Below are 20,801 nucleotides of genomic sequence, written 5' to 3'. Positions count from 1 at the left end.
AGACTCAAACAGCCAATGTGAAACGGGAGTGGAATGCATTGTTTTCTCATTTACCTATATGCAAACCAAGTAACATTTGACTCCACAGTAAGGTGGATTGAAACAATGGAATATTTGTACTATGTATGTTTTGCTATCCAAATAAGGTACTATATCAGTCACTTGAATAGGATTTTTGCCTAAGGAACTTTGTCCTTAATGCTTTTACTTTTCTTTTTACTTATGTTATTTTTTACTTGGTTGTATACAACCCATGGTATTTTAAAGTCATACCCAAAGGAGATCCACTGAAACTTAAATCCTTTGACATCAGTAGATCTATGCTGAGTATGATCTTGTGGGATACAGCCCCATGTTTATTATTGTTTCATTTGAAGGAATTTCTATTTAACTTTTCAGTTACATGCTTTGATTCCCTCCCCCTGCCTGCACAGCTATGCTTCCATACTTACCAGGTAGGTGTGAAATATTAGGATTAAATCATTAGAGGGTTTTAAAAAGGTGCTCTGGTATTCTAGAACACTTTGATGATTGTGAGCATTTTAAAAAAATATATTTTCAATCCTCTGGTGTCAAAGCTTCCCCAGTTGACTTTCCCCCCACATTCTGATGGCCACAGAGGTTTGGGATGCAGAGACTGCCACCCCCTCCATCTCTGATCATTCTATCTTTGGATGGAGGGGGTGGGGGAGAAACATAGTGCCTCCGTATGAATTACACTACTTCATTTTTGCTAATGAACAGTGGGCCATGGAAAGCCATCAAATGCTTGATGCCAATTGAAAATAGGACGGAGAACTTATGTCCTAAATAATGGTCACAGCTAAATCGAGTCTGCAAAACTCTCCTTGACTCAGGCAGCAGCAGCAGCAGCATGCTTCTTTCACTGAATCATAGAACTGGAAAAGACAATGAGGGTTATCTAGTCCAAACCCCTGCAATGCCCAACGTAGGACTCAAACACCGACCCTGAGATTAAGAGTCTCATGCTCCATTAAATTACTCTGAACAGGGACAATATATTAACGCTTTGAGAACAGTTTAACTGCATCTAGTGCCACATAACCCTGTCCTGTCACAAAAGCTGGCTGGGCTTTTGTTCCTTCTGTATTTTGGCCTAAGAACTCTCTTGTACGGACTGAGTTTTTCAAATATAGGTTGAACTCAGTTTTCTCCTCCAACTCTGGCTGATCATCTCCATAATCTGTAGAATCCACTTTTGGAACTGGAATTGGTGGATTCCTGAAATCATGCTCCAGAGAGGTTGATTGTGCAAGAGGTACTATAGATTCATGTTCTTCACTGCACAAAATCTCATGGTTGGCCATCAAGAAGTCTGAGGTAACATCAGTCTGGTTCAACGAGGTTTCAAGGGTCAGCAAGTTTAATTCATCATGATCCTTTCCACAAGGATCTACCCTCAAAACACTGAGTGTCTCATTCTCAGAGGGTGAGTTTCTCAACATTGTTTTCTCCTGGGAGGGGAAAAAGAGAAAGATCGAGGATGTAAAGTTAAGTAATTAAGTTCCTCTTGGATCTTCACCAACAGGAAAAAAATGATTAAGTCTCCAAAATTTGCAGAAACTTTGATAGTGTAATTTCCTCCAATAAGTCTTTCCCTTTTGGAATCTTGCTAACAAACTACAAGTAAGCCTGCAGATGAGCCACTGTCCATTTGTTACACTCATAACCTCACATTCTTTGAATGATCCTCAAACTAATATGAGTGCAGCCTGCTTGCTAACAATCAATACCATGGAAGCAAAAAGGAAAAGTCTCATTAACAAATCTGTTCTGTCCTCCTTAATTTTAAGGAGCAGATGCTACCAAGTGACATTTTCCATCCACTTGAGTTCTCAACCCCACTATAATATGCCCTAGTCCAGCATGACTAACCTTTTTTGGCCCTAGAATCACCTCTCTCAAGGAAAGGCTGGAAGCAAAATTCAATTCTGTTTACATTTTAATGAGAAGCTACCCAGTTCACATTTCTCAAACTGATACACATATGTCCTTAGAAATTCACACTTGTCCAAATTTTGCAATGCAGTTTTCTAGTCAAGTAATGTGCACAAAAAATGCATACACTAGGGTAAAGTGTGCATAAAAAAGCACACATTGTTGAATATAATATGCAAAAATGCATTATATTGGGGAAATTACTTACAAAATGTGTGTATTATTCAGAACGGCGAACAACAATGAGTTTATTAGGGGAAATTCACAATGAAATTGACTAATCTTAATGAGGTTTTTTATTTTTATTTTAATTGCAAATTGCTCAAAAGAAATGTAGAGAACTGAATCTAAGATTGGAAAAATGACTGATTTGCCCATCCCTTTATGAGGGATCCATTTCTGTGCACTGCTCTGGTTCGCCGGAAGCTATAGGCTCCCTTGGCCTATAGAGCAAGATGAGCGCCGCAACCCCAGTTGTCCGCCACTGGACCTAACGGTCAGGGGTCCCTTTACCTTTACCATTTATGAGGGCCACAGTCCAGCAAGTAAGCATGGTCAATGCCATAGCTGTCAACTTTCCCTTTTTTGCGGGAAATTCCCTTATTCCAGCACCGTTTCCCAATGCAAGAAAAAGGAAGGTTGACAGCTATGATCAATGCATGTGCATGAGCCCACCCCACTCCATTTGCAGGGTGGGGGTTGCTGGAAATTCTGCCTTTTACTTTGCACAGAATGGTCTCTCTAAAAGCCTGGAATTAAATAACACACTTCTGTAGAAAGTGATCTCTAACGATCAGGCGGTAACTCCAGATCAGATCGAAAGACTACCTGTGGCTTTGCCAGCTGAATCAGGCTCACAGGTTAGCTACCCTAGCCATAGACCAGTCAGAAAAAGAGAAATGATAATCATACTTTTATGAATGTTTAAAGCACTTCACATACACTATCCCAGTAATCCTTGCAACCGCCCTGTAAGTTAAGCATTATCCTCAATATTGCAGGAAGAGGAACAAAGAGACTCCGGGAAGAACTAGCCACCTCTCTTCCCTCTACCACTGGCTACAGCTCTACTTTCCCCTCTTCAAGCAAAAAGGGCAAGTGTCTGTCGCTTGCCTTTGCAAGTCATCAGCTGGCAACAGCTGCTACTGGGAGCTGCTATTACCTAATGGAGAGGGCAGGCAAGTAGTAGGGGAATGGCAGGAGCAAACACAAGCATGAAAGGGAGCGCAGAGCAAAGCAAAGTCTCATGCATGCCCACAAGGGAAGTCAGGTTGCAGGGCAGTGTAATGATCAGGGACAGCCCTGGCCACCACACACATCTATTAGATATTATTTTTCTTCTATTTTCAAACAAATTATCACACCAGATCAGCAGAAATTATTCATTACCTGAAATCCATTGGGAAAACTTGGTAGTACCGGATGTGGGATTTCAGGCCAGCAAATCTTTTTCAACCTGCCAAAACAAAATTTATCCATCTAATACAGGTATTTATTGACACCTATTAACAAGAAAAACCATTTACACGAAGTTAAAATCAAGTCCCTTTTCCTCCATCTGTCATAATAAGTTTTTAATTTATGTAACTTGCCATAATTCAGTAATAAGATTTCTCAGCTCAGGGAGTGGCTCTGCCTTTCCTTTGTAGTGGTTGGTTTTTCAGACACATATTTAACAAGCAAGAAACTTTTTTTAAAAAAACTATGCTTCCATTTATTACAATGCCTCATTTTCACCCATATAAAAAGACTTATGCAAACATTTACTCACGTGTGTCTTTTCAGAGCCCACAATAACCCAACAGTTGTTAAGCACAGCATGAAAAATCCAACAATGACAAACAGAAGAATAATATCTGTCTCACCTAGGAGGGGAAAGAGGAAGAGTAAAATGACTTCAAAATATAAACATCCAAGAATTTTAGGTAATCTCAAAAGTAAGTGCCAATGAGTTCAGTGGGACTTACTCCCGTTTACTGAACTATACTATATTTTAGCACTTAAAAAGGGGAGATGGGGCTACAGTCTTGTAGAGAGGTCCCCAGTAAGAACAAAGAAAGAAATTTCATCAAAGGACATCTTCTTGTTGCACTTTTGACATATATACTGAACCACATAGACAGCTGCTGTAGAATGCAACTACAGTATATTCTTGCGTATAAGACTACTTTTTAATCTAGGAAAATCATCTCAAAAGTTGGGGGTCGTCTTATACGCCGGGTGGAAAATCTGTGGTCGAGTATATCTCAAACTCTATATTTTAACTGGAAAAGTTGGGGGTCGTCTTATACGCCGGTATATACGGTACATGGGTGTCACACAGCAGGGGAGGGAGGCTGTTTGTGTGTAGCAGCTTCCTGTCATGATACTGCATATCCTCCCCAGAGAGCCTTCAGCACAGTGCCCTGTCCATACAGTTGTGACCTGATTTAGTACTACTAAGCCAGGAGCAACTCAGCAGGGCACGTGTATTTCAAGGAGGTAATAACCTAAGCACTAGAGGAGTGGCGTGTAAGAACATTCTTACATGTATAATGGGCTAAAGTGAGATTATGCACAATCACAAGTTGGAAGTGCACCCTTCCTATGAGTTTATGTCAACTGTACTTTCTTTCAATCAACAGAATTAAGATTTCCTGGATTTCACTTTGTGTTGTAACAGTATTGGAAAAGTAGACTACCCTTTCTGAGGCCCAGTTCAACACACATTAATGAATTTGCACTGAGTAACTTACTAAGTTTATGGGTGATGAAATCTATCTCTGTTCCATTGGTTCCTCCAGCCATGGTGTTTGCCATAACATGAGCTGTGTACTTGGTGTTAGCTTGCAAGGATTTAAGGTGGTATTCTAGCACATCAGCACTTACTGTTTCTCCTAATAAGACACAAATTTAGGGTTAAACGTTCATCTGGTCTAGTATATATGAAATTCCTTCAAGCCTGAAGGATCTTCAAGTGCCATACAAAAGGAAACAGATTTTTTTTTAACTACCAAGAGTTATGAGATGCTGATGCTCAGCAAAATGGACAGCAATGATGCATGTGACAAAATGTAAAATGAGATTTTATTATAGAGAGAGGTAGAGTGGAATCTGCAAAGAAATACTGCTGTGCATTCATGCCCCCTAAGAGGAGTGATCCAGGTAGAAGGAAACAACTTTGTGGTGCAATTCAGGCCTCTTGAGATTTGTGTTTCAGGAGTTGAGAAGTAATCACGAACACTCTTTTTCTTCCCCCACTGGAAATATGGGGCTGGAGGGGTGGCAGCCCCAAGCCTGAGCATTTTATAGTCATATAGCACACACAGTAGTGGGTGTAGCCAAACTTTCTTCAGCAAAGGTTTTCAAACCATGTCACAGTAAGAAAAAAAATGAATTCCCAACATGTAATAACAAACCTGTTGACAAAGCCAAGTTTGGCACCATGTTTGAGAAGAGACAAACCAAAGGAAACAAAGAGCCATTTAAAAGACAGGAAAAGAATTAAGTGGTTGGCTCCTGTTCCAAGCACTGACAAAACATTAACCTTGCATGATATGTTTGGAAGGTCCAGGGATGGGTAAGAGTCAGCAAGTAGCATTCTGCCTCCACACCAAATCACATGTGCCTTTTTCCTGGCAGTTGTACCAAGGCAAATGTGTTAGATTACAAACAGAAAGCTTCCAATTTTTCAGTTATTCCTTTCCCTACCAGCAATCCATGCAAACATCTGGAGGCCACCTGAGACTAAAGAAGAACAGCACTACAGTCGAACATTGCTAAGAATTGGTATTATGACAGCCTTCTAACTTCCTGCCTCTTATGTGTATACGTACCCAATTCTTTTCCACCATCAGCTTTGTAAAATATAGTGTAGTTAATAATATCACCACGTCTGTCTGCTTTTTTAATTTCCTCCCATGTTATGGCAGCTTCACTTTTATCAAAATATTTCACCACAGCAGTAGGACCTCGGATTGGGCCTAAATGAAGTAGAAAAATACAGCCAACAAAAGTTTAATAAAAGAAATGATGTCGTTAATGATGTTCAGTGTTGCTAAATGCATAGCAATGTAGAAAAACAAGTTTCTAAACAACTACTGTAATGCAATTTTACATATTTAACAGAACAATCCTAATGGAGGTAGTCGTAGGAAGGGATAACCCAAAGCAGAGGAACTACCAGATTCAAAGCTGACTATAGGATTAAGGGAAACTGATATTTGCCACAGAGGCAGTCATTTATACGTACTTCCTTCTTGAAAGTAGGTTCTGGTGGAACTCGGCGCTTTTACTTCACCTTTATGTAAGGGATACACTGAAATGTTGTAACATATATAAGGATTGAAGGTTCCTGGGGGGGAGGGGAAACAAGATGCACAGATTATCACTGCTCTTTCAAGAAGTGCAGCAAGACTTTTAATTACACATAACATAACATAACATAACATAACATAACATAACATAACAACAACAAACATAACATTTCACTCACACAGCAGCAACAGAAAAGCCACATGCCAGAATCAGGACTTTACAAACTTAGGACCTTTCCTTTATGACATATTTTCCTTGCTATATTGCAAAGCAGTATAGACTAAGAAACCTGCAAGACCCAATTTTTATGCAGGATAAAACCAATATAAATGCAATATAAATGTTTCTGAAGAATGACTCCTGGAACAGCTGATAACCAGACTTTTTATGCCAATACAGAAATGGAGCTAGACTGTTTTGAGGAGTTTACATTAAAACAAAACACCATCACTAGATGGGATATAAGCACTAGAATTAAATAAATGTGTTTCCAACTTGTGGAGTTTTTCTCCAATAGATATTATTGGAGATATTATTGGTTTGCAGCCAAGCAAAAAAGGCTGCAAAGTAGTATAAAGACCTTCATGTTCCCCTGTCTTGTGACAGAAATCCACTCCCTTCTGTCTGTCCCTATCAGAACAGCCAATAATTTTAAAGACCAATAATCTGAAATAGCTCAAGCAATTTCAGCATGGACTATTCTAGAGGACTTTAGCAGTGAAGAACAGCATTGCACCCATGCGCTTACCACTCAGAGATATTTGCTAATAGTGACATGCAACCACATCTGGAAACTTTCTCAGCATAATGTACATCTTTAGATAGAAAAAAATGGGGAGTGAAGATACAGAAATAAATATATTGGATTTAAAAGACAGTCTCCAGAACCCTTACCTTTTGGAAATGTCCAGTTTGTGGCATTTGTTATGTATTCCCAAGATCTGTTGTATGGATCTGTCTCCAATTCATTATACCATTCTATAATGTATTCATTTATTTCTAACTCTGAAGTTTCCCATTCCAAAAACAAGTGTTCCTTTAAAGCAGAAGTATTCAAGCTAAGAATCCTTTGGAGATCTAAGAGAATGATTGCTGACATTAGCAGGAATGTTGACTTAAGCAGACTTCAGCAATTCAACTGAATATTATTGTGATTAATAAAATATTTGAGTCAGAACTGAGAACAGAAGACAGAAGGAAGCAGAAATGTATGTAACAATAACAATCCTTCCTAAGAAACCCTTTTAACATGATCCCCTACAGAAAACAAGGTACTCTGAGAAGTAATACTCCAGTACATTCTACATGTTATCAATATAGGATGCAAAAATAAATACACAATGAATAAGCAGTGAGACTGCATAGCAATATCCTTGCAGGCAGGGATTCAAGTACAAAGTGAGGTCTTGGGATCCGCTAGATTAGAAGTGTCATTTCTTAATTCTACCTGCACTAAAGTAATACTTCTTACTCAGTACGTATTTAAGACATTTTTGTTTTAGATGTATACTCTATAATTAAGTATTTGCTCTTTTGCTCTTTTGCAAGCAAATGCTGCAACCATGTAATTGTATTTTTTATTTTTTTATGTAATTGTATTTTAAAGAAGATCTGAAAGGGGATACACATTTACAAACACAATGACACATATCAACACCCGAACCACAGTGACCTATTACTACATTTAAAAAATCAACATTTTGATCACATAAACTCACTCATGCTTTCTTCATGTATTGATGGAATTTTCAAAACAGCCTCAGGAGAATCTCCAGCTATATTATGAGCAACAACACTGATCACATAGGCTTCCCCTGTCAGTCCAAAATTACAGGAATTATTTTTAGCATTGACAGTTTTTTCAAAAGGAGGCTTGCTTTCTGTAAAATACTTTATTCTATAGCTATCTATTCTTCCAGAAGATGGGAATTCTTCATGTTTCTGTTAAAAAACAAAGCAAAATAGTACAGCATAGCAATTGAGGAAGATAAGACTCTTAAGACTTGTGTGCATTTACCTGAGAAAGCAGTGCTGAACACAATGGGACTTCTAAGCAAACATGTATAGGATCACATACATTGCATAAAAACTAAAATGAGAGTCACACATACAGACACTGAAAAGGACAGAGATGGGATCCTCTCTCTCCCTCTATACATATACATTTCTCATGGAATCAGAAAGCTTTGAAATACAGCGGTACCTTGGTTTGCATATGTTTTGGATTACAAACACATCAAACCCAGAGGTGCGTGTCCTGGTTTGCAACCTTTTTTTGGATTACAACCCTTTCTCTTTTTTTGATTATGAACTTTTTTTTTTTTTTTGAGGCCCCATTGCTGAAAGCGTGCCTTGGGTTACAACCTGTTTTGGTTTACAAACGGACCTCCAGAACGGATTATGGTTGTAAACCAAGGTACCACTGTATGCCAACCGGTTTTGAAAAGTTTGCAATGCATACGCACTTGAGTTTACATGTAAAAGATTGCACTGTTAAATCTGGTCTTGAAATTTATTACCATCTTTTGCTTACAGGAAATTTACAGCAAGTGCTTTTGCACTGTACCTTGCAGTCTTGATTCACTTAATACCAGCGATAGGTCAGCAAATAATTACAAATTTATTTACTGTTCTTAATTCCATTACTCTCAGGAAGCAAGGGCAAGCTGCTGTTTCTCAGTTTAACAATCTCCAATCCAATCATTGCATATCTACTTCATCAGATTGACATGAATTTTGCAACACTGCACTAGCAGGTTGCTTTCAATATCAAGGGAATAAATAAATGGTATGCCTATATACGCCACAATCCCTACTGCTCTGCCTAAAAAAAAATACTTTCCACCAATTCTGTGCTACTTTGTGAGCCATACTAACACTCCAGTTTTTTGTTTTTCCTTGTTTTACTGTTTATATTTTAATGTATTTTATTTATTTCTACCGTGAAACACCCTAGAAACATATTCTAAAGGGGAGCTCTTGACATTTTCAGGATAAATACATAAACATTTCTTGTATGTACCCTCCAGGCAAGTTTACAACCTAGTGGCAATTGCCTGGCTTGTAGGAAACGGCACTTCCCTGTCGGATTTTAACACACATCAGTGGCAATGTGTGCTATTGTGGATTTTTGTCTCCAGTCACCGTAATCGTGCAAATTATTTCATTTAATACATCTATATATTACCTTTCCAATTAATTGTTAAAGGTGTTTCACAGAAAAATAGAAACTTTACAGAAGGCATCAACAGGAGGGAAGGCATGAGATAGTAAAATCTTTTCCCAGAGCCTAAAGAGAGCTATGTAGGTGCCAGACAAACTGCCCTTGGGAGGATGCTCTATGGTCAGGGCAACACAATCCAAGCAGTACAATTGCAGGCTTGTCCTCTGGTAGCCACCTTACCCTACTCCAAAGCTGGGGACACTTGGAGCAGTGCAATGGCCTACCACAGATGTACTGCTTTGTACAATCTGGGGCTTCACACAATCTCTGCAGAGTTGCAACAACACTGTAACATGTGTGCACTCCCTTAAACTACTGTAGGAAGTTGCAGAGTGTATAAGACCAACTGATTTTGAGTCCTCACCACCATCCTGCCACTTGCTTCTGCTTTTGGCAATTTTCCTCCCAAACATTTATGCAACCATTAACAACAACAACAAAAACAGCCTGGATTCTTAAGACTTCTGTATGATATTGCAAGCTACACTGAAGAATCTCATGAACCAAAGCATGGACCATATTTTTCCAACACCTGATTTAAAGAAGTTCATACTCACACATACATTTCCCATGCCAATCTCTCCTGAATAGTATCCTGGTAAACTAATATGGACACCATCTTAGATAATCCACCTTTATTCATGAAAACAAATAATTCCTTCACAGAATTCAGCAAAACAGTTTTTTTCTCAGAGAGATGTTTACTGCTAAAAACAAAGCATCACTGGGAAAGTCTATTCAGAAATCAGAGTAATGAAAATGACAGTGGTGTTTGCCAGTGTAATGGCTTGTATACGCATGTGAATCATCTCAAACATGAAAAATACCAATTAACATAGTATATAGGCAACTGAGTTGTATCGAAAATAGTGTCACTCAAACCTGAGAGCACATTAACCATTCAAATACTAAACCAAATAACCCCCAGAATCTCAAAGTGTCATTTTTTTTTTACCTTCCACAAAAGGTACACAGTTCTGCTTCCAGTGGGCTGATGCGATTCAAGTACACGCCACAAGTCTACTTTCAAGGGAGCTATCAAAATTAATACATCATAATTAAAAATATAGAAATAAAAGGCATGAACAGACTACTCCTATAGCCCACCAAGATAGCCACTTCTATGCTGCAAAAAAGCTAGTTGGTATCATATTCTTATCCTGCAGCAAGTGGATATTCAAGAATAGCACAAGAATAGAACACATAACAACTAGTTCTTTGTTGTTCTCCAAAACTAGGGAGGTTCTTTACCAACTATGAGGCTGTCTATGAACAACTCCCCTAGCAACTGTGTGCTGGAACATCATGACAAGCTGGCAACACTAAACTGATGCACTTTCCCTCTAGACCAGTGGTTCCCAACCTTTTTTTTTTTGGCCATGCCCCACCTAAGCATCTCTAAAATCCTGCCCCCCCCCCCGGTGACATATAATTCTTATTATTCAAAAAGTGAACTCCTATTCATGTGGAGGAAACCTAAAAGGCCATTCATTTGCCCCCCTTAAAAAAGTTGGGAAGCACAGCTCTAACCATATTCAAGAGTAAATGACTGGAAACAGAAGCAATATCCAATAGTAATACTGAATAATATTTGTTTGTTTGTTTGCTTGTTTGTTTATACCCAGCCTATCTGACTGGGTTCCCCCAGCTACCCTGGGTGGCTCCCAACAGAATACCAACAGCAACAATGGATGAAATAACCAATATAGCAGTGTGAAACGGCCCTGCCTGACAGATACCCCTTCACTGCCTATCCTATTTAACATATACTGTATAAACATTCACAGTTGATTCCCTAGAGATGGAATAAGCCTTGGATAGATAGATAGATAGATAGATAGATAGATAGATAGATAGAATAAAAAAAATATTATGAACTGAATTAACATTAACTGATTTTTATTAAGATCTGTAAATTTAAAACTTAACAACAGCATCAAACTGTATCACCATTTTTGCTTACCTTGTTCTTCTGTTGTTCCCATTTTTTCTGCACTCCACTCACTCCAAAACTTTGAGCCATTATGAGCGCACCGAATGTCAACAGTATAGTTTGTACAATCCCACAGATTAATGAGATCAATTGTTCCACTGTCTTCTTCCATGAAGTAATCTTTCTAGAAATTGGGCAGAATAACAATTTTCCTTCAAAGAACACAGCAAAAATCATAGGAGGCAAAATATAAATACCATGGTCTCTCTTGCTATCACTTGCATCTGTATTCTTACATTCCTTAATCCCCACCCCAAGTGTGGCTCAGATGGAAAATTCTACTTGCCAAAAACTGGCATTCATTCTTGGCTAAAATAACTTACCAAAAGACAGCACACGTGTGTGTGTGTGTGTGTGTGTGTGTGTAGGAAAAGGTTCAGAAAAGGGCAACCAAATTGATTAAGCGGATAGGGAAACTCTCCTTTGAGGAAAAGTTAAAGCATCTGGCACTTTATAGTTTAGAGAAAAGGCAAGTAAGAAGAGACGTGATGAAAGTGCATAAAATAATGCTAGGAGGAGCAGACTGAGAAGATGAGGCCAACATGGGCTACATGCCTGTAGTTATATGAGCTGGAAAAATTGCTACTCAACTTACCGTGCCATTTCCCATTATGGATTTGTATCGAATTTGGTACTTTGTATTATTCTCAGCACTTCGAGGCATATACCGAGGTTTTTTCCAATGAACTCTTAGCGTTTGCTTCATCCCTGGAACTGTTTCTATTTTAGTTATGCGAGGAGGATCAGTCTTCACTGGAATTGAGAAAGAAAGCTCTCATGCTTTCAATGCTAACGATTTTATAACCAATCCTACCGGCAGCAACAAGAGAGATTCTGTTGGGATGGAGAGTGGGATAGGCTGCACATTTGAACCCCATTGCAGAATTTATATTTCATTTCTAAGCACAGCTATTAAAAATAATTAAATTACTTCTGTTCGGTGGAGGGGGACTGATGAACCAGATCAATGTGATGCTCCACCACTGCCACACTTGGAATTAAACCCAGCTGGGTTGGAGGTAGAGGCAGATTATTATTGTTGTTGTTGTTATTGTTACAATGGAACCTCTGGATACGGATTTAATTCGTTCCAGGGGTCCATGCGCACCCCAAAAAATCCGTAACCAGAGCTGCTGCTCCAGCGCATGTGCGCAGCGCAATAGAGCTCTTCTGCGCATGTAGCGAAACCCAGAAAAATACTTCCGGGTTTGCTGCTTTCGCAACCCAAAAATTATGTCTCCAGAGAGGTACATAACCTGAGGGTTCACTGTATTTCAATTTATAAAGCTCCTTTATCTTCCAAGGATCTCAGGTGGTGTACATGGTTCTCCTTCTCGCCATTTCATCTTCACAACAACCCTTTGAGGTAGGTTAGACAAAGAGATGGTGACTGGCCCCAGGTCACACAGTGAGCTTCATGGCTGAGTGGGGATCCAAATCCTGCTCTCCCAGGTCCTAGTCCAATACTCTGAGATTCTATGATTCTATGAATGTTGGAATTTCCCACACATTCAAGTTGGGGAGTTGGAATGGGCTCGACACCATGATTGCATAGCAGAAAACCTGCCATATTGCAGGAAACTATGGACCACATAGAAACAAAAAGCTAAATTTGTTCAAAGTGGTAATGCGTATAAATGAAAGCATGGAAAGATTTTCAAGAGATGGAGCTTTTCAAAATCCACATAGGAATGGAGGTTTCTGCAAAATAGAATTCTTCGGCAGGGTGCTATCGGTGTACAAGGGAGACTGGGCTGGTTCCCTAAATGTTCCTGGTAACTTAAGAGTATTAAAGTAGTAAAGCCTGCTGCCTCTTTCTCAAAGCCTAGGAAGCTTCTGCTCTGCTTAGGGAGGGAGCTGCAATGCTCCAACGGGGTCCAAGAGCCCTTCTACCATCTTCCCTGAGCCCGCTTGGCTTATCCTGTCAGAGGCCTGGCAACTCCTTCCCAAAGCCCAGGAAGCTTCTTCCCAGCTTAGAGAGGAAGGCACAATGTCCATGCGCATGACGTTGTCCCGCCCCAATCACTCTTGGAAGCTGGCACCTCTGGCCCTAAATGTTATCCTATGAAAATGTTCACTGTACGCCACTAGAATACTTTTAATTCTGCAGTAGCAAAAAATGTATTGCATAAGAACTGGTTGCTCAAACACAGTCTATGTTTCTCATATTTTATATTGTTTATAAACTTACAAATTTTTGTAGAAATTATGCAAACAGGCTCAGACGTTGCTTCCCCTAAGCGATTTCTTGCTGTCACCTGAACACGATATTCCCGACCAGAAATTGGTTGATTGAATATTGTACATGAATCATTTTTGGTTGAGCAGCTTAGTATCTCATCGCCTGCTAATGTTGAAGCCCCTTTCGTTGAACAGTTTTCTTCCTCATTCGGTTCTAACATCCTGTTTGTGAAAAATGCAGGCGGTGGGAAGAAGAAAATTAGTAAATATTTTTGGTGAAAGAAGTGGTTAAGAACCTCACATTTAGAATCAAATCCAGGACTGAATTGTGTTGAGCACAATTTATAAAAGAACAGCAAAAGGTGAATTATGCTTTTAATAATGACAACCAAAAGTTGAGAACATTCAAGTGCCACAGATTTCAACAAAAGAAATTTAAAGCATGCGTTTCTCCCTCCCACATAAATTAATAGGATGAAAATGTGCTGCAGCCAACCTAGATGCAATACAAGTTTCTTGATTAAGATCTTACATGCGTATTTATTTTAAGATCTTTGTATGCATTGGTAACCACACACAGCTGCTTTGAAGATTTAAAAAAATGTTCTGGGACATTTTGCGTTGCCACACACTCCATGGCAGCCATTTGTACTATGCCACACCACACTCACGGCAACCACTTCATGACTGATGGTTTTCAGAATTCCAGGTGTGCCCATGGACCCCAAAATCTTGACAACCATATGTATCATTGAAAGATGAGCAGCTGAATGAACCCTGGAGGTTGTGGTTGAAGCCATGGAGCAGCGCTGCCCAAGCAGATATAGAGACAGAGTTGGCCTCTGAGTTTGCCACTGTGTTTGCATCTTGTTGGGTGCCCTGTTTGTGATGAATAGCTATTTAAGATTATTGGCATAATCCAAAAGCAGTTGAACTAAACATTTGATTAAAGGGAGGAAATACAATTATCTAACCCACATGCTACACCCCTTTGCATAACATCAACAGCCAACCACCTAGAACTTACTGTTTAGTGAGAGTATAGACTGTTTCAGTGTTCCTTTCATATGTCCATGTGCAAGTAAGAGTTGAGCCACTTTTGTAAAAAAAGATGCAGAAAATAATTTCAGGAGGTTGTGGAGGAACTGCAACCAAGAAAGGAAAAACAATAGATTTCTCAGGCATTTGAATGACCAGCTTCATTTGGTAAAAAGACTTTAAACTACTTGGCATCAGTAAAATCTTACCATTCACATCTTTTAAAACATTACACCCACCAGGATGCCGTTCTACGTAAATATTGTCAAAGGTTTTTAAGTATTGTTAAACTGCTTAAATCACCCATTTTCAGTTCAAGACTTTTAAGCTTACTTACACCCTGATCTAACTTCAGAGTGAGCCAGGTGTTGCTTTTTAAACGGAGAATCAACAAAACATTTAACGTGAGCTCTTCCATAAGTGAAATTATGAATAACTACTCCAGAGACAGAATCATTGATAATTTGGTAGTTTTCTTCTGCAATCACAACATCATTCAGTGTCCAGATGATATGACTTGCATTTTTATATGGAAAAAGTTTTTTGCCCAGTCTACAAAAAACTTTCAAGGTAGAACCACTTTCAATTAAAGGGGATGAAGGAAAGATGTGAGCCACAGCATCTCCATCTATTTTTAAAGAAAAATCACTTAGATTAGTTATACTAAAGCAAAATACAAAATAACACAGCAGTGATGGAAAAATGAACAAAGAAGGCACTATTCATGTATATACAGTTCTACCTCGTCCCTTTAAGAGACTCAACTATTCAATACTACCCCTCATGTTTGGGATACACATGCTTTAATTCCCCGTGTAGTTTTTCATAATAGGGCATATCGGTCTTTTCGCCATCAAACAAAGACTTAGGAGCCAGTTTAGACTTCACACATTTGCCAAATTTCTTTGTGTCATTCAGGGCCAAACTAGACACAACATAAACAAGTAATATCAGTGTGTGATTGCTTTTTGAATAGCAGATATGGTTTGGGACTGCAGCACACAAGGTAAGTGGGTTTTCCTCCCCCACTGTGGTATTAACAATTGACCATCATCACCTTATTTGGGATTTAGTCCAGTTAATTTAGAAGCTTTAAGCTGTTTATACAGTCAAACCTCAGCTCCCGAACAACTCCGTTTCAGAACATTTTGGCTCCTGAACACTGAAAACCCAGAAGTAAATGCTCCGGTTTTTGAACATTTTTCAGAAGCCGGATGTCCAATGCGGCTTCCACTGAGTGCAGGAAGCTCCTGCAACCAATCGGAAACCGCACCTTGGTTGTCAAACATTTTGGAAGCAAAACAGGCTTCTGGAACAGATTACGTTCGACAACCAAGGTTTGACTGTATATGGATCACCCGCCTCCGTTCAAGAAAGCAGCAGATTTCCTTACTGCCCATCCTAACTAAATGCTTAATTGGAATTTTCTTCTAAGCTAGTTTGCACTCCAACAATAAGTACAGAAAAGGTTCAACTTACCCACTAAACAAAAGCTGCAATGCATGGTTAAGATCCCAAGCATAGTATAAAAGATTTTATTTAGAATCATTGTGCGTAGGCAGGAAACACTGTAACAAAATTAAGATTTTTTTTCTCCAACAAAGTCAGCAATGCTGCTGTTTTATATAGTATATATTTCTATCTGGTGAGCATAGCATTATAGTTTATAATAAAAATAAAATTGTTTTACTTATCTTCCCTCAGTTAAATTTCCAAAGGAACCAGAAATCATCATTCTACTATTACTTCACACATTTCAGAGTTGAATCCTGAAAATAGGTTCCAGATCTGAACTTTTGACTCTTTGCTTTTGACAATGTTATTGCAATAGCACAAAGCTTTTGAAATTGGCTTCCTATTTTTTGAGGTCAAACAATTTAGAAAAACCTGCAAACCACAAAGCAGTGTTGCTACCATTGGAATTATGCAGCATTTTGGGCTCCCCTTTGCCCACAGTACTCATGGGTAGTTTTTCAACAGTACTCCTGAAAATAGATCTAACTCATTTACGCCCATATGTTCTGAGGTCTATAAATCCTATCAACAGCACTGGCTCCCACAGTCCCTGGGATCTTAGCGGTTATAATGCTTGTCCCGTCACCTGTTGCTATTTAGCTGCCACATCCCATTGGCCCCTCCTGCCTATGTTAGACAACGTTAGTAGGATCTACTATGAAACTTGTAGTTCTTGAGAAAGAATGCCACATAGTGTGGCACACTTCTTTCCAACTCTCAAACTACAAGTCACACAGTTCCAGTTTGCAGATAACATTATAGTTTAAAATAGGCACCGTGGGTTGGACTAGATGACCCTTGGGTCCCTTTCAACTTTACAATTCTAAGATTTAATAAAAGGTCCTTACAACATAATGCAATTTAGTCCCATAAGATTAAGCAATTATAAATAAATGAGTCCCCCCACACCCTGAGAATAATGCAGGCAGATAAACTGGTTTGTGCATATCCTTTTGGGTAAGATACTTTGGTCATAACAGCAGGATACATCCAGCTAAATCCTACCTAGGGCAGATCCTTTGAAATTAATGTTTGGATTTTTAATTTATTTCAGAGAGTCTACTCTTAGTAGGACTAGCATCCTAGGCAACCTGTGTGTGAGAGAGGGGGGAGGGAGGGAGGGAGAGATATATGTAAATTTACATAGCAGGAGGAGGGCAAATGAGGGCTGACAGCAAATGTAAAAAAGGATGGGACAGCTGTATCTTCCTGCATTGCAGAGGGTTGGACTAGATGATCCTCAACAGGGTCCCTTCCAACTCTACAGTACTATAATTCTAGGGGAAAGGAGCTATAACTCTCTCTCCCACAGTGGGTCTAGGCACTACTATTATAGACAGATCCTACCTGTTGAAAGCTTTGTTTTAAAGGGACCGGAAATCATGTTTTACCTGAGCTATACATATATCACGTTTCTGTAGGGATGCTTGGCATTTGTTGAAGGATGGAAGCCACCGTGAGTAAACCTTTTGAGAAAGAATGCAGGGTATCAATGATAAAAAAAGAAACAAAAATTGGGTCAAGCTAGACATGACATTAATTGTGTGAACGTGATTAACTTAGAATCTTTGTTACGTTTCCCCTAAGATTTTGCCCTATAGGCAAGTCTTACGTTTTCCCAAACCTGTCTATGTGTCATTGATCTTAAATTGTTTAAGATGCTGTACTTAAAAGGATGGAAAGTACTCTATTAATTGAAAGCTTCTTTTTCTAGTGTAATGTTAATAAACTGACAGTACAATGTCAAGCATGTCTACTCAGAAGCCCCACTGTGCTCAACTGGACTTACTCACAAGTAAGCAGGTGTAAGATTGCAGCCTCTCGTGCTGCTTCTCCTGCATTCTCCCTGTTCCTTCTCCTCACTTTCCTCAAATTGTGAGTCTAATAGAAAAAAATATCTACTGACAGGGTTGAGCAAAGCTGAGCCAAAGTAACAGGGGAGTGTGGGTAGAAAAGGGGAAGCAAAACCACAGTGTGTGTGTGCCACTGACTCCACCAAAGCTTAGGCTTCCTGATAATTATGCAATGATCTCTTTTAATAATAAAGGATACCCAAATTTGGTAACAAAACACCCCACCGAACATCAGGGCCGTCTCTGGTTGCAGAATCCTCAGTGATGGAAGAAGAAGAAGAAGAAGAAGAGTTTGGATTTGATATCCCGCTTTTCACTACCCGAAGGAGTCTCAAAGCGGCTAACATTCTCCTTTCCCTTCCTCCCCCACAACAAACACTCTGTGAGGTGAGTGGGGCTGAGAGACTTCAGAGAAGTGTGACTAGCCCAAGGTCACCCAGCAGCTGCATGTGGAGGAGTGGAGACGCGAACCCGGTTCCCCAGATAACGAGTCTGCCGCTCTTAACCACTACACCACACTGGCATGGAAACATGCCCTTGTGATGCATCCATGCGTTGGCGAGATACGTTTGGTCCGGGACTCGGGACGGGCGGAGGGACTATGAAACTAAGGAATGGGGGCTCCAGAATCGACAGGGAGACATAGGCACGTGGGAAACTTTGCCTTCGCCCTGTTTCTCCTAAGAATCTCGCCTCCCCTTCCTCGCTGCTTAGCCAACCAGCCCCTCCCCAGCCTCGGTTTCCCCACCGGCGCCTGTTCCTAAGCGCTATGTGACAACCGCCTCCCCCCCCTTCCTTTCACAGACATCGGGGCTGCGTGACTGGAGAGCTGATATTGCTGAGAAGCACCCCTCTCTCTCCCCCCCCCCTCCACCCCATTCGCTTTCTTTCTCCTTCACCCCAGCATCTCTCTCTCTCTCTCTCTCTCTCTCTTTCGCCCTTTCGGACTTGCCTACATTACGAAGGATCGTGGTGGTGAAAGGTGTCCTTTAGTTGCTGCTGTTGTTTAAAAAAAACTTCGTTTTGTTAAGGGTTGCAGGGAACTGGGCTAAACTACAGTGCCCAAAATTCTAAGAGGAGGAGTATGTGCTTTAAAGGCATTGCACATGGAGCTGAGAAACATTTAAGGATGAACAACAAGCACAGGTGTCCCAGAATAAAGCCCTTTAAAGTCTCACCTGTCCAAAAGTCCTTAAAGAGAATTTACGTCCTCAGTTTGAGGGTCCAGGAACCCAGCGCTTACAAGCGGCAGCCGACAGCAGCATTAAAGCCACTTTGGAGTTACCAGGAATGCGAAGTTGCGAAGGACGAAGCGAAGCAAAACTCGACGTCGTTCTCTACCCGGCGGATCTTTCAAGTACTCGAATAAACGCCTCGATTGTAGCTATTAAAAACAACAATACAAAAGGGAAAAAGGAAGAAAGGAAGAAAAAAACCCACTGAGTTTGGACATTGTGTGAAAAACAGCTTTAAAAAATAATAACAATTCTGGGAAGCGAGGAAGGCGGGCGGGGTGGGTAAGAAGTGTATACCGATGACGGGGCCCTGGAGAATGAAAAGTAAAATGTGGTGCTCGAAGCCAAATGACTGTCGAGGGAATAGTTGAGTAAGAAACTGCCTTTGCGCAAGAAAGACGAAGAAAAGGAAACCGGGGAAAGAAAGGGAAGCGAGAGGAGCGGCTTTTCGGTTGAAAGTGCCAGGAAGCAAAGCGGGGAGAGCGCGAAGTGCCAAGCGAACCAGGGAAAGGAGGCCGAAGGCGCGGAGAAAAGAGCGTGGAGTGAGAGAAAACCTTCGGGGTTCAGCGCCCACAACAGCCTCGCCGTTCCTGCGCCTCCTCTCCATACCTCCTCAAGCTAGAGCAGCCTCTCTCCCGGTCGACGAGGCCGCGCCTTCCCCGGCCCTCCGGACCCGCGTGTTCCCTGGCGCCGCCCACCATGTTCCTGTCCCGCTAAACTATTTGGGAGAACCCGTGAGGGGATTCCCAGTTTGAACCAATGCGGCGGTTACGGGCAGGGCTGGGCCCGAAGCCAAGGTTGAGAGTGTATTGCGACTAAACGTGAAGCCACTTGAGGGAGAGGAGAGAGAGAGGACTACCGCATGCCCAGACCTGTGGCCTCATTTTAGTTACAAATAAAAATGAAATAAACAGGAGTAAGATCTGACAAAATAGGGTGGAAGGCCCATGGTGCTTATTTGAGGCAACGTCGCCTGAGCTCTTTTACCTTGGTGGACGTAGCCTTGGGGTCTGTGTGACCAAGGCTGTCATGGGGGTTGTTTTGTGAGGGCTGTTTTTGGTTTTTTTTTAAAATAATAATAATAATAATTGCATGGGTGTTTTTATTTTTCCGTGAATGTGAACACCAACAAAAAGCCCTTTAAAGATGGGGGCGGGTTTTAAGGCCTATTAGATTCAGCAGGGCTTACTCTCAGGTAAGTGCAGTTAGGGCTGCAGCTTTTGTGACCAAAGTTTTGGATCCTTTTTAGGTTCAGGATGTTACTGCTTTACACCAGAGCCGTCTCGTCATAGGGGCTGGGTGGCACGGCGCGCCAGGGCGCCAGGCCCCCCAGGGGCGCCCCCGCAAGCCCACCGGCATACCGGGCGCTCCCTCCCCAACCCGCCCCCGCCCCCACAGGCGGACGGGCGAGCTGCAAGCCGGCCACCCTCTGGAGCCCCAGCTGGAGTGCTGGGAAGGGCGCGCAAAGCCCCGCGCCGCTCCAGCGCCACACCCCTCATCCCCCGCTC

General features: G+C 40.9%; 1 protein-coding gene across 1 annotated transcript; it reads right to left on the bottom strand.

Annotated features, from left to right (window-relative positions):
* Positions 1–922: 922 nt before the first annotated feature.
* On the bottom strand, positions 923–19,977 carry IL31RA (interleukin 31 receptor A). Its single transcript, XM_033164203.1, has 18 exons — positions 19,903–19,977; positions 19,237–19,442; positions 17,553–17,671; positions 16,170–16,258; positions 15,028–15,318; positions 14,680–14,797; positions 13,663–13,874; positions 12,067–12,224; positions 11,442–11,595; positions 10,434–10,513; positions 7,974–8,196; positions 7,150–7,332; positions 6,191–6,292; positions 5,775–5,921; positions 4,695–4,835; positions 3,731–3,824; positions 3,349–3,415; positions 923–1,475 (listed from the first exon to the last, which is right to left on the bottom strand). Exons 4-18 carry the CDS (start codon positions 16,237–16,239, stop codon positions 1,023–1,025), a joined length of 2,493 nt encoding a protein of 830 aa, XP_033020094.1. The 5' UTR covers positions 16,240–16,258; positions 17,553–17,671; positions 19,237–19,442; positions 19,903–19,977; the 3' UTR covers positions 923–1,022.
* Positions 19,978–20,801: the final 824 nt, after the last annotated feature.

The sequence above is a fragment of the Lacerta agilis genome, chromosome 11 (assembly GCF_009819535.1).
Source record: "Lacerta agilis isolate rLacAgi1 chromosome 11, rLacAgi1.pri, whole genome shotgun sequence".
NCBI classification, from domain to species: domain Eukaryota; kingdom Metazoa; phylum Chordata; class Lepidosauria; order Squamata; family Lacertidae; genus Lacerta; species Lacerta agilis.
Note: the sequence above shows the minus strand (reverse complement) of the source record. Positions and strands in the feature narration are given on the sequence as shown.

What these genes read in the sequence shown, in the direction of transcription:
- IL31RA (XM_033164203.1), bottom strand. Translation starts at nt 16,239, where the DNA reads ATGATTCTAAATAAAATCTTTTATACTATGCTTGGGATCTTAACCATG. An exon ending in GGGAACAACAGAAGAACAAG is followed by an intron (nt 10,514 to 11,441) that starts GTAAGCAAAAAT and finishes TAATTTTGATAG; the next exon opens with CTCCCTTGAAAGTAGACTTG. An exon ending in AAACTGGACATTTCCAAAAG is followed by an intron (nt 6,293 to 7,149) that starts GTAAGGGTTCTG and finishes CCTCCCCCCCAG; the next exon opens with GAACCTTCAATCCTTATATA.